The 15661-nt window shown below is 38.1% G+C and overlaps 1 protein-coding gene across 2 annotated transcripts in view; it reads left to right on the top strand.

The window, feature by feature from the left end:
- Positions 1-15661, top strand: part of HECW2 (HECT, C2 and WW domain containing E3 ubiquitin protein ligase 2) — a 248764-nt gene that overhangs the window by 189827 nt on the left and 43276 nt on the right. For both annotated transcript variants that reach the window (XM_027767973.1, XM_027767974.1), the window contains exons 17-18: positions 2408-2491; positions 8543-8652. In XM_027767973.1, coding sequence (XP_027623774.1) covers positions 2408-2491; positions 8543-8652 — 194 coding nt within the window. The remainder of the gene's footprint in view (positions 1-2407; positions 2492-8542; positions 8653-15661) is intronic.

Raw genomic sequence — 15661 nt, 5'->3', positions numbered from 1 at the left:
CCTTCACTGCTTAGTAGTTAATATCTGGAAAGTGATGAAAAGTTTCCCACTTGGCACACTTCCTCTGGTGCTGTCCTCCTCTCCTTTCCTCACTCTATCATCCTTGTGACTCAGGAAGCTATGATGTTTTTCTTATTCACAGGAAACCTACGGGCCACGGTCCAAAGCATGATATCTTTATCATCATTCAACTTGTCCTGTGTCGCTCCAGTTAAGGAAGTTGAGGAGAATGTTCAGCCTGTTTGTTTTTCGGTTTTGTTTTATTTGCCTGGATTCCCTGTGATGATAGACTAAGTAGATAAACTGCATATTTGTTGGAGATGGCTTTTGATTCTTCAAGATCAAAGCATATTGTTACTGACCCTTATAAGAGTACTTCTTCTGGTTAAGCTATTGTTAATTTTTCTCCAAGATAACTTTTCTCTATTTTAGCTTTGTTAAACCAATGCTTATATCTCTTATCAAAAAAGCCATTCACCAGATAATGGGCCTTGGCTTCCATCATGTGCTTCAGACATATGAGTCCAACATTTGAGGGGAAATGTTCTGCCTGGTTCAGGCCTTCAAGCTGAAATAACATTATGCAGAAAGGCTGGCTTTCTAAAGTTTCTTTATATACAGGGTTGCCATTTATTACTCAATAGTCTTTTTTTTTTTTTATAGTAGTCAGCTACTGGAAAGAAAGGACAGAAAAGAAAATTTGGCAATAGTAAACTTAGATGATTCATATTCTACCATATTATGTGAAACAGATTTAGCCAGAAGAAACCATGATCAGAACTCAGTTTATCATGCTTTGTAAGCTTTGTGGCTAAGGGCGTATCAGTTGACTTTTCTGTGCATTTGGGAATAGTTCATCTGCCTTCCATCTCACTGTGTGTCAATCTATAAGCAATATTAAGAAGAAAATTGGAATTTGGAAGTATAAAATGCAGTGCATCTTTATAAAAATGTCAACTAGTAAAATCAAGATGCTCTATAGATAAGCACTAAATCTTAGTAAATACATCAGAGATATATATTTTATTTCATGGTACAGTAATCAGAATATATTTTCCTTAGTACTCAGAGTGAATTTGCATATTTGTGTTGGCCTCTATGTTCCAGTCAAATGTAATGGTTTCAGTACCATAGTGTACAGTTTTTATTCCTCAACTTATAAAAAAATAATATAGTGTGCTCTGAAATAGCATGATATAAATGAGGAAAAGAAACTAGTGAAAAATTTTAATAAAGCTGTATTTATATACTGAGTTGAAAACAGTAACATGAAGATGACTCATAAACCAAAAAGAGAAAACTGGTATTATTACACATCTCTAAAATAAAATAATAGTAGTAATAACTCACATTGTTGTGTTTGATATGTACATGTATGTGGACATTTGCACAAGTGTGTGTATAATGTACTTCACCAGCTGTAGTAACTGCAAGGATTTTAATTTCCCACTTATTTTATTTTAAAAAAATCATATGCAAGGGGATCAATAGATGGTGTAATGGTTACATTGCTGGATTATCATATGGTTCAAGTCCTGGACTCAGCAGCTTGAAACTCAGGCCAGGCACATGTGCATGCATGCCCGAAATCCTGACAGAAGAATGGAGAAGAAGGGATTGCAGTGTGGCCATCCCCTTGGGGGTGATTTCTTACTTTCTGTCACTCTCTCTCTCCAAGAATTGCATGTGCCCTATAGCAAAAATATACCAAAGAGATATATATGCTTTTCTATTGACTATATAATGCATAGCTGCCACCTCCTTCCAAGTAGGAATGAACTCATCACACCTGACTTAAAGGTTTGTCCTCAGGAACGTAGATGAATATCCCTACACAATCCCTTTTGAAGCAACGGGGGATCAGCCTAAGCTTATTGCTTACATTCAGGTCTACAACTAGTTGTTTTGGACGGTACTATTACCTGTCAGCAAAACTATGAAAGCAATGAAAGAATCCTTTATTTCTGGTGTTGGAATTGAGAGATGTTGGTGTTCACAAGGTCCTTCTTTGATGATACTTCTCTTAGATGTGTATTCATAGGGTATCACACAGTAGCTGCCACATAATAGGTACCAAAAAGTGTAATGATCATTGTTAAAAATGTGCTTTATCAGGGCAGCAGATGGCATGGAAGTTAAGGTGCTGGATCCCACATGGCTGACTTCACATCTTGAGTGCTGGACCCAGTGGCTTGAAAATCACACCAGGCACATATGCATGTGTGTCCAAAATCCTGAGAGAAGGGGGTGATTTCTCACTTTCTTTCTCTCTCCTCTGTCTCTCCAATGAGCACACATAACCTATACCCCACCAAAAAAAAAAAGAAAGAAAAGAAAACATATTTTACCACTGAGTTATGTCCCCAGCCTATCACATATATTTTCAGCTGTTTCTTTGCTTGAACAGGGAGAAGATCCAATTTATCCGAACTGAAGGGACCCCAGGATTGGTGCGCCTTTCCAGTGATGCAGACCTTGTTATGTTGCTGAGGTACGTAATACTAGCTCTTAAAGCAGAAAGTCTCTTATCACTTTTGCTTTCTCTTTGGCCTATGGCAATTTCTACATACATACATGACTTAGACTCACTTGATCATTTTTGTAATGCAAATTAATATTGCAACAGAACCGTTTTGTTTTTTTAATCAGTAAGAGAATTATGGATGAGGGACAGGCAGGGACTGTTATATTTACATCAAGGCCCTGCTAACCTGAGGGCAGCCTGCTCACCAACACTTTAACAGTCATCTCTGATCCCTTGAGATCAACTGCCTTGTAAACACAGAGATGGGACACAAAGTCCCATGACAATATTTAGTCATAAATACTGTCCATATTGTCCAAAATATGTTTATATCATTTTAGCTCTCTTGATCATCAAAGTCCAAACACAAAATTTAAAAATTCTTGCAGAACTCAAGCTTATATCTGAAGAGTTCAGTAGTCAAGGATACCAGTTTGAGAAGCACTAGTCTGTGGAGTAATGGGCAAATACCTGATAACCAAGAAGTAGTTCTTTTTTTTTTCTCGGAAAAGATGGGTAACATTTCTGAGGATGTCTGCTGACTACTCTCTGTTCTGCAGCCTTAATCTGCTTTCTTGATAGAACCTTCTTTGTTTCTCCATGAAAGCACTTAATAAAGGCCTGTCTAGACTACAAACAGATGTAAAGCCTAAACAAAGTTCAGTTTAATGACCAGCACAACTTAAATATTTTCAACTAATACTAAAATTGCCTGATGACTTTCTTTCTTCCACTGTACCATAAACTTCTTGAGGAAGCCACTGTTTTACTTCCTATTGCATTCTCAGTATGTAGTACCATGCCCGGCACATAGTAGGCTCTCAAAAAATGTTTGAAAGAATGAATTCTGAAAGGATGAATGTTAGTATAAGATAGTTTTGTGATGTTATGTACATCAGATGACACGTTCAGTGTCTGGCTCCAGGAAGCATATGACCCATCGCTTGTCCTTGTGATACGTTAACTGGCTCGGTAGACAACTAGTCTCAGCCTGTCTCTGGTGTGTTCTTGCCTGAAATATCAGACCAGTTGCCTTCACTGCTTAGTAGTTAATATCTGGAAAGTGATGAAAAGTTTCCCACTTGGCACACTTCCTCTGGTGCTGTCCTCCTCTCCTTTCCTCACTCTATCATCCTTGTGACTCAGGAAGCTATGATGTTTTTCTTATTCACAGGAAACCTACGGGCCACGGTCCAAAGCATGATATCTTTATCATCATTCAACTTGTCCTGTGTCGCTCCAGTTAAGGAAGTTGAGGAGAATGTTCAGCCTGTTTGTTTTTCGGTTTTGTTTTATTTGCCTGGATTCCCTGTGATGATAGACTAAGTAGATAAACTGCATATTTGTTGGAGATGGCTTTTGATTCTTCAAGATCAAAGCATATTGTTACTGACCCTTATAAGAGTACTTCTTCTGGTTAAGCTATTGTTAATTTTTCTCCAAGATAACTTTTCTCTATTTTAGCTTTGTTAAACCAATGCTTATATCTCTTATCAAAAAAGCCATTCACCAGATAATGGGCCTTGGCTTCCATCATGTGCTTCAGACATATGAGTCCAACATTTGAGGGGAAATGTTCTGCCTGGTTCAGGCCTTCAAGCTGAAATAACATTATGCAGAAAGGCTGGCTTTCTAAAGTTTCTTTATATACAGGGTTGCCATTTATTACTCAATAGTCTTTTTTTTTTTTTTTATAGTAGTCAGCTACTGGAAAGAAAGGACAGAAAAGAAAATTTGGCAATAGTAAACTTAGATGATTCATATTCTACCATATTATGTGAAACAGATTTAGCCAGAAGAAACCATGATCAGAACTCAGTTTATCATGCTTTGTAAGCTTTGTGGCTAAGGGCGTATCAGTTGACTTTTCTGTGCATTTGGGAATAGTTCATCTGCCTTCCATCTCACTGTGTGTCAATCTATAAGCAATATTAAGAAGAAAATTGGAATTTGGAAGTATAAAATGCAGTGCATCTTTATAAAAATGTCAACTAGTAAAATCAAGATGCTCTATAGATAAGCACTAAATCTTAGTAAATACATCAGAGATATATATTTTATTTCATGGTACAGTAATCAGAATATATTTTCCTTAGTACTCAGAGTGAATTTGCATATTTGTGTTGGCCTCTATGTTCCAGTCAAATGTAATGGTTTCAGTACCATAGTGTACAGTTTTTATTCCTCAACTTATAAAAAAATAATATAGTGTGCTCTGAAATAGCATGATATAAATGAGGAAAAGAAACTAGTGAAAAATTTTAATAAAGCTGTATTTATATACTGAGTTGAAAACAGTAACATGAAGATGACTCATAAACCAAAAAGAGAAAACTGGTATTATTACACATCTCTAAAATAAAATAATAGTAGTAATAACTCACATTGTTGTGTTTGATATGTACATGTATGTGGACATTTGCACAAGTGTGTGTATAATGTACTTCACCAGCTGTAGTAACTGCAAGGATTTTAATTTCCCACTTATTTTATTTTAAAAAAATCATATGCAAGGGGATCAATAGATGGTGTAATGGTTACATTGCTGGATTATCATATGGTTCAAGTCCTGGACTCAGCAGCTTGAAACTCAGGCCAGGCACATGTGCATGCATGCCCGAAATCCTGAAAGAAGAATGGAGAAGAAGGGATTGCAGTGTGGCCATCCCCTTGGGGGTGATTTCTTACTTTCTGTCACTCTCTCTCTCCAAGAATTGCATGTGCCCTATAGCAAAAATATACCAAAGAGATATATATGCTTTTCTATTGACTATATAATGCATAGCTGCCACCTCCTTCCAAGTAGGAATGAACTCATCACACCTGACTTAAAGGTTTGTCCTCAGGAACGTAGATGAATATCCCTACACAATCCCTTTTGAAGCAACGGGGGATCAGCCTAAGCTTATTGCTTACATTCAGGTCTACAACTAGTTGTTTTGGACGGTACTATTACCTGTCAGCAAAACTATGAAAGCAATGAAAGAATCCTTTATTTCTGGTGTTGGAATTGAGAGATGTTGGTGTTCACAAGGTCCTTCTTTGATGATACTTCTCTTAGATGTGTATTCATAGGGTATCACACAGTAGCTGCCACATAATAGGTACCAAAAAGTGTAATGATCATTGTTAAAAATGTGCTTTATCAGGGCAGCAGATGGCATGGAAGTTAAGGTGCTGGATCCCACATGGCTGACTTCACATCTTGAGTGCTGGACCCAGTGGCTTGAAAATCACACCAGGCACATATGCATGTGTGTCCAAAATCCTGAGAGAAGGGGGTGATTTCTCACTTTCTTTCTCTCTCCTCTGTCTCTCCAATGAGCACACATAACCTATACCCCACCAAAAAAAAAAAGAAAGAAAAGAAAACATATTTTACCACTGAGTTATGTCCCCAGCCTATCACATATATTTTCAGCTGTTTCTTTGCTTGAACAGGGAGAAGATCCAATTTATCCGAACTGAAGGGACCCCAGGATTGGTGCGCCTTTCCAGTGATGCAGACCTTGTTATGTTGCTGAGGTACGTAATACTAGCTCTTAAAGCAGAAAGTCTCTTATCATCGGGTATTATGGAACATTTTTGAAAATAATGTCTACATTGATAACCTAAAATTGTCTCCTTTATTCTTAAAGAATTGTGGAAGTACTTGTGTTGAATATTTAGTATGTTAATGGAGTGGTAATTTATTTCAGACTTCATTTGTTATCACAGAGATCTGTTTAATTTTTTTTCACCCCACTGGTAAAGGAAGTAGTATTGGAGAAGAGGAAGGTTATAGAGACTAATGAATGAAATCCCCCCTCCCCCCATGGAATCGAATAGAAGAGTCTGAATAAGGCATACAGCACTTACCTCTTCAGTGTCAACGAGAAGTCATATTTATATTATTTATATTTTCTTTTACAGTTCTTTCCTCAAAATGTGCTTTGTCCACTTTTGCTGAGTCAAGGGATTGTTTATTTGTTTTATGGTTTTCAGAGTTTAGGTTTGGGAAATCAGATCATAAAGTTGAAATTTGGTCTCTAACATTCAACAGCCAATTTGATTGCTCTTCATAAAACTGACCAATTGTATTGTATTTTGTTTCCTGAGGTTAGCTCAGCCTTGGTTTTAAATTTCAGAGTAGTTTAGAAGGAAAAAAGCAAGTTTTCAAAAGACTTTTTTCCTTTTTTTTTTTTTTTTTTTTTTTTTGAGAGTATTTTGCTATAGAGCACATGCACTCGCCAGTCACCAGAAAGACAAGAGAGAGGCAGAGAGACAGAAAGTGATAAATCACCCCCCTGAGGGGGATGGCCGCACCACAATCTCTTCTTCTCCATTCTCCTCTTGGGATCTTGGGCACACACGCACATGCGACTAGTGTGAGTTTAAGCCACTGGGTCCAGGACTCGAACCATGGTTGACTACATGGGAGTCCAGCAACATAGCCATTACGCCAACTCTTGGTCCCAAGACTTTCTCATTTTTAATATTATCCCTGCAATGTAGGCAAGCCATAATAAAATAATGCCTTGCTCTGCCCAGTGGTTGGGACACCCACCACTGTAAGCAACATAGAGCTAAAGGGAAAACTGTTCTGAGCACTCAGATAATGTTTGTGTGCATGTGTGCGTGCGTGTGTGGTGTGTGTTTTAATCCCCGAGTGCTAACGATCCCATTCATAGTATTTGTGATGATTTGTTTTTTTAATTTGTCAAAGAGCAGGTGCACTTGCCAGAGAGAGAAATAGAAACAAAACACACCCCATGGAGAATGGTCACACCACAATCCCTTCTCCTTCATTTTTTCCCTCCTTTCAGTATTTGGGCATGCAGACCCACATGCCCAGCATGTTTTGTAGGCCACTGGGTCTGGAACTTGAACCACGTGATCAGCTATGTGGGATCCAACCACATAACCATCATGCTGCAGGCTGACCTTATCTATGATCATCTTGACCCTGACCATTGTTAATTCTCCACTTTATAGTTGTCACAATTTTGACTGCCCCATTGATTGTCACCGAAAAAATATTTTTCTTTGCTGTGTAGGTAAATTCATTCATAAGGATGTAATCACTTTCCATAGATACTTCTTAATTTATTTTGAGATTAATTACAATTAGTAGTACTTCTCTTTATAATAATATTTAGCATGAAGTCTAGGATTCCAAGATCTCAGGTCTGCCTTTAATATCTCTTAGGAGAGTATCAGAAATGTCAATATCAAGGAGAAAGAAGTCAATTGAATAATCTACAATCTAAATTTTCACATATGATAAGTGGTATAAAACCAGGGTAACTGAGAAAACTAGTTATTTAGCAGTCATAATGATTTAAGAGGTGTTTTGCTTTATTTTGTTGTTTTTCCAAGGTTATTGCCATAGATATATGTGTACTTGCCAGAGAGACAGAGACAGAGAAGGAAAGTGAATAATCACCCCTGAAGGGGGATAGCCATGCCCTTCTCCTTCATGCTCCTCCAGGGATTTGGGGTATGCACACACACGTGTCCAGCATGATTTTCAAACTCCCAGGTCGAGGACTTGAACCATAGTTAGCTGTGTGGGAGTCCAGCACCTTAACCACTATGCCACCTATTGGCACCACTTTGTTTTAATTCTCCAGTTAAATCCTACACTCTTTGAGGACTGAGATCTGTTGTATATTTCTTAGAATGGACATATAGAACATGCTCTATATATTTATTGTAGAGTCTCAATAAACATTGTCTGTGGTGTTTAAATCTTATTTCCAAATCTAAAAACTCAGGCATAATTTTCAAACAAATGTATATATTCAAACTCACATGTTAAAATGGTAAATGGAAACCATGTTGTTCAGAGTTGGTAGAAAACAGATAACCACCAAGGATTATCTGTAGGAGAAAGGGACAAGTGGCTCCCTTTGAGATGTGAACCAGATTGCCAATAGAATGGATCAGAGTGAGACAGAACTCTACTCCATATTATGGAAAGCAAGCCTTCCCTACTTCTTGGGCTAATGGACACATTTTGTTTCTTGTCTTTCCCAGTTTATTTGAGGAAGAGATAATGTCCTATGTGCCTCCACATGCCTTACTCCACCCCAGCTACTGTCAGTCCCCACGTGGCTCCCCCGTGTCGTCTCCTCAGAACTCACCAGGTGAGTCCATCTACTGCTTTCAGGGAGTTCTCTAAGGAGTGAGACTGCAAGTCAGATTCTTGCTGCTTCATAAAGGAACGGAAAGGAATGCTTCGGATACATCTTTAGTGCAAGCAGAAGACTATGGTGTGTGGCACTTCCTATCTTTGAAGAGTGGCTTGTTTCCATGGGGATTCATTTTGGCAGGAAGAAAATGAATAGGAAGATAAATGTTAGTAATATGACATACTCAGACATAGAATTTACTTTTCATTATGCTGTATACTGTATCTTGAAAAATATTGAGTATGAAATACTATGTTAGCTTCTTGGATTTAAAAAGCTCTGGTGAGGAGATTGATTTGACAGAAAATAAAAATAAAATCTCTACCCTCAAGAAATAATCTAGAATTCAAATTATTCAATCTTACAGAGTTGGATAACTTTTCCTGTCATGTCCACTAACTGCATTAAGTAGCAAGAATAGAGATTGACAGGCAGATTGAACATATTAATAGATAAACTAAAATTTGTAAATTCAAACTCTTTTTGAAAGAGGAGGAGTAAATGAATGAATCGATGAATGAATTAGTGGTAGAAAATACAACTTAGAAAATGAATTTTTTTAAAGGAAGGTATATGATGTTGACAATATCCTTATTATAGGTAATATTTGTTCACACTTTAAAAGCTATCAGAACTTACAACTATTCCAATAGAAACTCCAACGTCATGTGTGTCACCAAAAGCTACTCTGTGTTCTTTGATATATTTGACGTGTGTTTTCACATACTGTTGTTATAGTGAAGCTATAGCCTAACTGTATACCACAAACAGGAAAAGGCCTATTACTTTGTTCATTTAACACAGATTTATGGAGCATCCAACTATGATCCCAAGCACTGAATTAGACCCTGGTACTACAAAGATGAATAATACAGTCTCTGCCTTTGAAGAATTCATGATGGTGCAGTGAGTCAACAAATGACTCTGTAAAGCTCTGTTGTTAGTCCTGTAATGAAGAGCTGTATGGGAACAGAGTGGTGGGAACAACGATTTCTTCAGAGTGTGGGGTGGGGTGTTTGGGGAAAGATGAAGATAGTAGGTATGAAATGGAGCTTTGAAAGATGATGAAGAGTTTACCAGGTGGACCAAAGAAAGGAGGACATCAGCCAAATGGTGTAATGTAAGTGAAGTCACAGAAGCATGACTATTATTTAGGGCAAATTAATAGATAAAGTGAAGGAAAGTTCTCAAAGCTCAGTTTAGAAAGATAGGGTATAACCGGGTCATTGAAGCCTTACTTTGTAGTCCTTGTGAAGTTACAGAACATAAACAGAGGAACTCTGGTAATATTCTGTTTTATGAAGGTCAGTTTGATGGCAATAGGAAGGATAGATTAGAAGACTAGAGATGGGTCAAAGAAACCATCTGGGGGCCTGTCGTTTAGCTCCAGTGACATGATAGAAGGCTGGCCCAGCCAGTGGCCTTGGAGGTGGAGACAAGGGAATGAATCTAAAGCTAGGAAAAATATAAAGACATCAGGACTTAGTTTCTGTGTAGGAAAGTCAAGATAGATTCATAGGTCCTTACTGCCTAGACTACTAGGCAGATGGTACGATTCACTAAGAAAGGAAAAAGGTTAAGCTGGAGGGGAAAGATTAAATTAATTGGTTTTGAACATGCTTCATTGATAAATCTTTGGGCCATCAATTGGAGAGGCCCAAAGACACCTGGAAAAGATAGTTGTGGAGCTCAGGAGAGGGTTGCTACTAGGAATTCAGTGTAGTGGTAGCAATTGAAGCACAGGGTGTAGGTTAAAGGAATGGGGGGCAGGGACAGTGAGCAAAGAGACAAAATAAAGAATGGTGATATAAGGAACTCCAGTATTTAAGGGATGAGTCGAGGTAGATACGCAAATGAAAGAGAGAGAGTTGGCAGATTTTGGAATAGAATTAGGAAAGTCTTTCTGGGGGAGCCAGGTGTCAGTGAGGAGTGATTACAGGGCCAAATGGTCGAAGGGTTCAGAAAGGCTAAAGGGCCACTAGATTTGAAAATTGTCAAATTGTAAATGGTCTTTGTCAAAGCAGGCTTTAGGAAGTGATAGGTCAGAAACTGGACTGTGACTAGGTACAAAGATATTCTGTGTAAAATACAAGCCTAGTGTGTACAATGCTCTTTACATGATGTATGGAGGTAAAAAGAAAGCAAAGAAGGGGACCACCAGATGGTGTAATGGTTACGTCACTGGACTTCTACGTAGTCAGCCTCAGTTTGAGCCCCAGACCCAGTGGCTTAAAACTCATGCCAGGCACGTGTGCGTGTGTGCTCAAGATCCGAGAGGAGAACAGAGAAGAAGGGATTGTGGCATGGTCATCCCTCCTGGGGGGAGTGATTTCTCACTTTCTGTCTCTTTGTCTCTCTCTTTCTCTGGTGAGCACATGTGCCCTACAGCAAATGTCTCTCTCTAAAAATAAGAAGAAAAGAAAGCAAAACAGTGCAGTAATTAGGAGAGGGGCAGTGAAGGAAAGGCTTTTAGGGTGGTGAAGTTTGACATGTGTGTGCAGAGATCAGTCACTGGGTTTGAGTGGAAGGAAAGGATTTGAGGAACGAGGTAAAGAAGCAGCCATCAACGCAGTGCAGGACCAAGGGCCCTGCGGACAAATGCACGGGTCAACTTTGGATACTTACTTCAATTACACAGACTGAAAGGAAATATGTCTGTAACAGCCTGTAAGTTAAAAGATGAAGAGGAAAAATTAGTGGAATTCACAACTGGTTTCAGTCATTTAGCCACTGTGTGACTTTGGGTAATTTATTTCCTTCCCTGAGCCTGAGTTTATTTTCTTTTCTTTCTTTTTTTTTTTTTTGCTATAGGGCGCGTGCCCTCACCAGAAAGACAGAGAGAGAGAGACAGAGAGATAGAAAGCAAGAAATCATACCCCAGGAGAGATGGCCACGCCACAATCCGTTCTCCTCCATTCTCCTCTTGGGATCTTGGGCACGCACGCACATGTGCCCAGCATGAGTTTAAGCCACTGAGTCTGGGACTCGAACTGCAGTCAGCTACATGGGAGTTCAGTGACATAGTCATTACGCTAACTGCTGGTCCCAAATTTCTTTTTCTATAAAATAACAATAATTACCTCATTTCCCATGGTTGTTTTTGGGAGAACACCTCATCTAGTACCTGGAACATAAGTATCCAATACACATTAATTTCTATGCTTTTCTTTCTTTCTTGAAACTATCCTCTGAGAAGTCTACTTCATGCATATTTGAATCACTAATAACTAAAACGTATGAATTCATTTCTACCTGATTTGCAGAGCAGACTGCCTGTATATTTAATCATTCCGACTAGTCTTTGTACTAGTAAGAACCTGTACTGTAGTTTAAAATGGATCATCCCTTACTTGTGTTATGGTTAAGAAATGAAGCCATGTGGATTATTGCATATGTCAGTCAAGGATGACCTTTCCAGACCTTTATGGCAACGCTTCCTCTCTGAGAAAGAGAGTGATCACCAGATTCTGTCTTCCTGAACCATGCAGAGTCAAGTCATTCCTTTAAAGGGTGGCTGAACAGTCTTCGAAACTGTGTGAACATTCTAAGTAGTGAGTAAGTTCTCTTCTTCATTTAGCATCACAAATGCATATCAGTAATCCATGGTGGCCATAAAATGCATTTTGCAAACTTAGATTTAGAGTTAAACATTTTCCAAAGACATGTGTAACCCGAATATATCTAAATTACTAGCAGTGTTTGTGGTGGTTTTAATTTTCGGGGAGAATTATGTCCATATTTTTGGCCTACTCTGTTTTAGTGGGCTTTGTTTGATCTTGAAATTGGGATGGGCTGCCTGATATCGATGGAAGTAACTCTAACTAATTCCACATGATACAAGGGCAGAAATAGCTGGCCTCGTTTCCCTGTGGAGGAGTCTTCTGTTTCTTTAAATAAAATAGTTCTCCTTCTACCAGTATTCCTGAAGATTTTGTGAAAGCAACATTCCAAACCAATTTTCAAAAGGGGTCTGATCCCTCTTCTTATGACTAGAATTTGAGTGGTCTGAGAATAATATCGTGAAAATTACAACAGTAATAAATTTTAATGATCTTTATTCAGAATGCCTAGGAACCTGGTAAACTTTCTACACTTTTCCTCATTCCAAGCACATTTCCATGTCTTTTCAAGTACAGAAGAGAGAGGGACTTTGGAAACTTTGACTCACTGCTTTTTGTAGCCATTAGAACACTCACCTAAAATTTGTCAAAATTTTGGAATGCGGGGGTTTGTTTTTCTAGGATCCTTATAATGCCAATCCCAACTTCAGCTATGCCAGAAGGAAAAGATCTTTTCAAACTCCATATGGGTTACTATGCCAAATAGGGGACCTAAAAGTTTATTTAAGCTGCATATTTCTAGGAATTTAAATGCAATAACACCTAATTTATCTAATACTATTGGAGATGGGCTGTCTTACGTAAATTTTCCAGGTAACTAAAGCTATGACTTTAACTACATAAGAATTTGTTGAATCCACTATTGCTGAAACTCTTTTATAAATACATTATTTTTCTTCTCAATTTCTTATACACAGCACATAGGGGATGTTTCATGATTTGGGGGATCATCATTATCAGTGATCTCTCTCCCTGAAAATTCCCAGCATCTTACCTTATGTTACCTCTGCTCTTTTCATAATCGTTCCTTCTTCTCTGTTCCCTCTCTCTGACTCCCTCTCTTTTTCTCTCTCTTCTTTTATCTGTCTGGATTTTACTCTCTCCAGCTCTTTCACCTCAGCTTTCTATAGCCTCTGAAGTAGTTTTATGCCTGTTTTTAGAAAAACTCTTCTATCCCTTCTCTCTTTTTATTTATTTTTATAATTTTTTAACCTTTAATCACTGTGTATCACTACAGCATTTGTCCATCATGAATACACTGCATATCAGTCTAGTCAATGACATTACTTTACATGATAATCAATAGATTTCTCCCATTTGGGGTTGTTTAGCAAAACATCTATCCCTTCTCTAAGCCCAACTCTATAAAGATGATCTAGGAGCCAAATATTAGGTTGTCAGAAAAGTCATGACATATTTTTTCTGTTTTTCTATGCAAAAAATGTGCCATGACTTTTCTGACAACCCAATAACATAAAGGAAGGATGCTCCCTGGGTAGGTAGAGTTGAGGAGTTGTACCCCAGAGATTGAAGCCCCAGATACTGTCTCTATCACAATACGGAGATTTTAATTTTGCCATTGTGGTGGTTAGTCTCCCTTGTCCTCACCCCTAGTGCTGCAGAGGACACTTGTCATTGGCATGTCCTTTGATATTCTCACTTTAATAAGTTGCTTCTTTGCCAAGACGTTTGCCAAAATCTGAAAAAAATTAAAGCATCAGGATGCTCTTTTCAAGAAATATGTACATGAGCATAAGCAAGCTCAAAAAATGACTCAAGGGCCTGTTACTGTTCTTAGATAATAAAGCAAAATGCAAGGACTTTAGTGTTTGTGCTTTATGACAGTTCTTTTGGAGGTGTTTTGTCTTAAGTGCTAGTATTGAGCTATATTTCAGAAGCTAGAGTCTTCCAGACATTATGGCAATGCTTGATAATTTGTTCTCATTCACTAACAGGGAATTATTTTTAAAAGAAGAAAAAGAAGGAGAAAATCATAGACACAGTAGATTATTCAGCCTTTAAAAGGAAGAAATTTTGTCACTTGCAGCAACATAAGTGGAATTGGAAAATATTATGCTAAATGAAATAAGCCAAACACAGAAAGACAGATGCTACCTGTCTCACTTATATATGGAATATAAAATAATTGAACTTATGGGAGCAGAGAGTAGAATTGTCATTATCAGAGACTGAAGGGTGAGAGGGAGTAGAGAGATGATAATCAAAGGAGACAAAGTCTCAGTCAGATAAAATGAATGTTTGATTTTTTAAGATCCATTGAGCAATATGGTAAAGACAGCTAATAATTGATTACTGTACATTTCAATGTTTCTGAAAGAGTAAGTCTCAAATAATCTCATTGCAAAAAAATGTCAAATATTTGAGGCAATGACTACATTAATTAGCTTAATGTAATCATTCCCCATTGTAGTAAAAAATCATATCACTTTGTACCTCATAAATATATACAACTATAAATTGCCAGCATGTGATTTCTTAAATTAAATACAGACTTTTTTATTGAGAGAGAGATTTTTGCTATAGGGCACATGCACTTGCTGGAGAGACAGAGAGTGCGAAATCATCCCCTGAAGGGATGGCTAAGCCACAGTCCCTTCTCCTCCACTCTCCTCTTGAGATCTTGGGCGTGCACGCCCATGCACCTGGCGTGAGTTTTAAGCCACTGGGTCTGGGACTTGAACCACAGTCAACTACGTGGAAGTCCAGTGACATGACCATTATGCCATCTGCTGGTCCCATAGACTTTCTTAAAAAAGTGAAACAAGAAAGAGGTGGGCCTCTGAGCTCTGCCTGGAAAGAGACCTGGAGCCATCTGGGTTCAGCCAACCTCCAATTCCTGACCTATGTAGAGTGCCTGTCATTAAGGCAATCTGGGATCCGAGTCACACAGACAGAATCAAAGACTCATACTGCTCAGGAATTTGATACCAAAATTTTTCTAGTGTCATTGGCAATAGTTTGTCAGAGTTCTTGTGTATAGAAACACACATACTCTTACACTGTATGGAAATTCTTTAGGTCTGCCTGGCAACAACAAAGATGAGCCCCCTAATATCTCTTACTGAATTTTTCCCCTGCAAATAACTAGCATATGATAACCACACATGAATTCAGCCTTGTAGTTGACTGTTTATTAGATGTAACATTGAACTTCTTGTATCTGACTTCCTTTTTCAAGACTATGAAGACCATAAAGTTACTCTTGCTATAAAAGTGTTATATCCTAGAACTTCACTTGCCGTCATGATTCCCATTCATTCAAATATATTAGCTCCATCTTCCAAGAACAATTCCTATTTTCTAAGTAGAAGTAACATCCTTCC

Source organism: Tupaia chinensis, unplaced genomic scaffold (genome assembly GCF_000334495.1).
Source record: "Tupaia chinensis unplaced genomic scaffold, TupChi_1.0 Scaffold145082_1, whole genome shotgun sequence".
NCBI classification, from domain to species: domain Eukaryota; kingdom Metazoa; phylum Chordata; class Mammalia; order Scandentia; family Tupaiidae; genus Tupaia; species Tupaia belangeri.
This window is presented reverse-complemented; position numbering and strand designations above follow the sequence as displayed.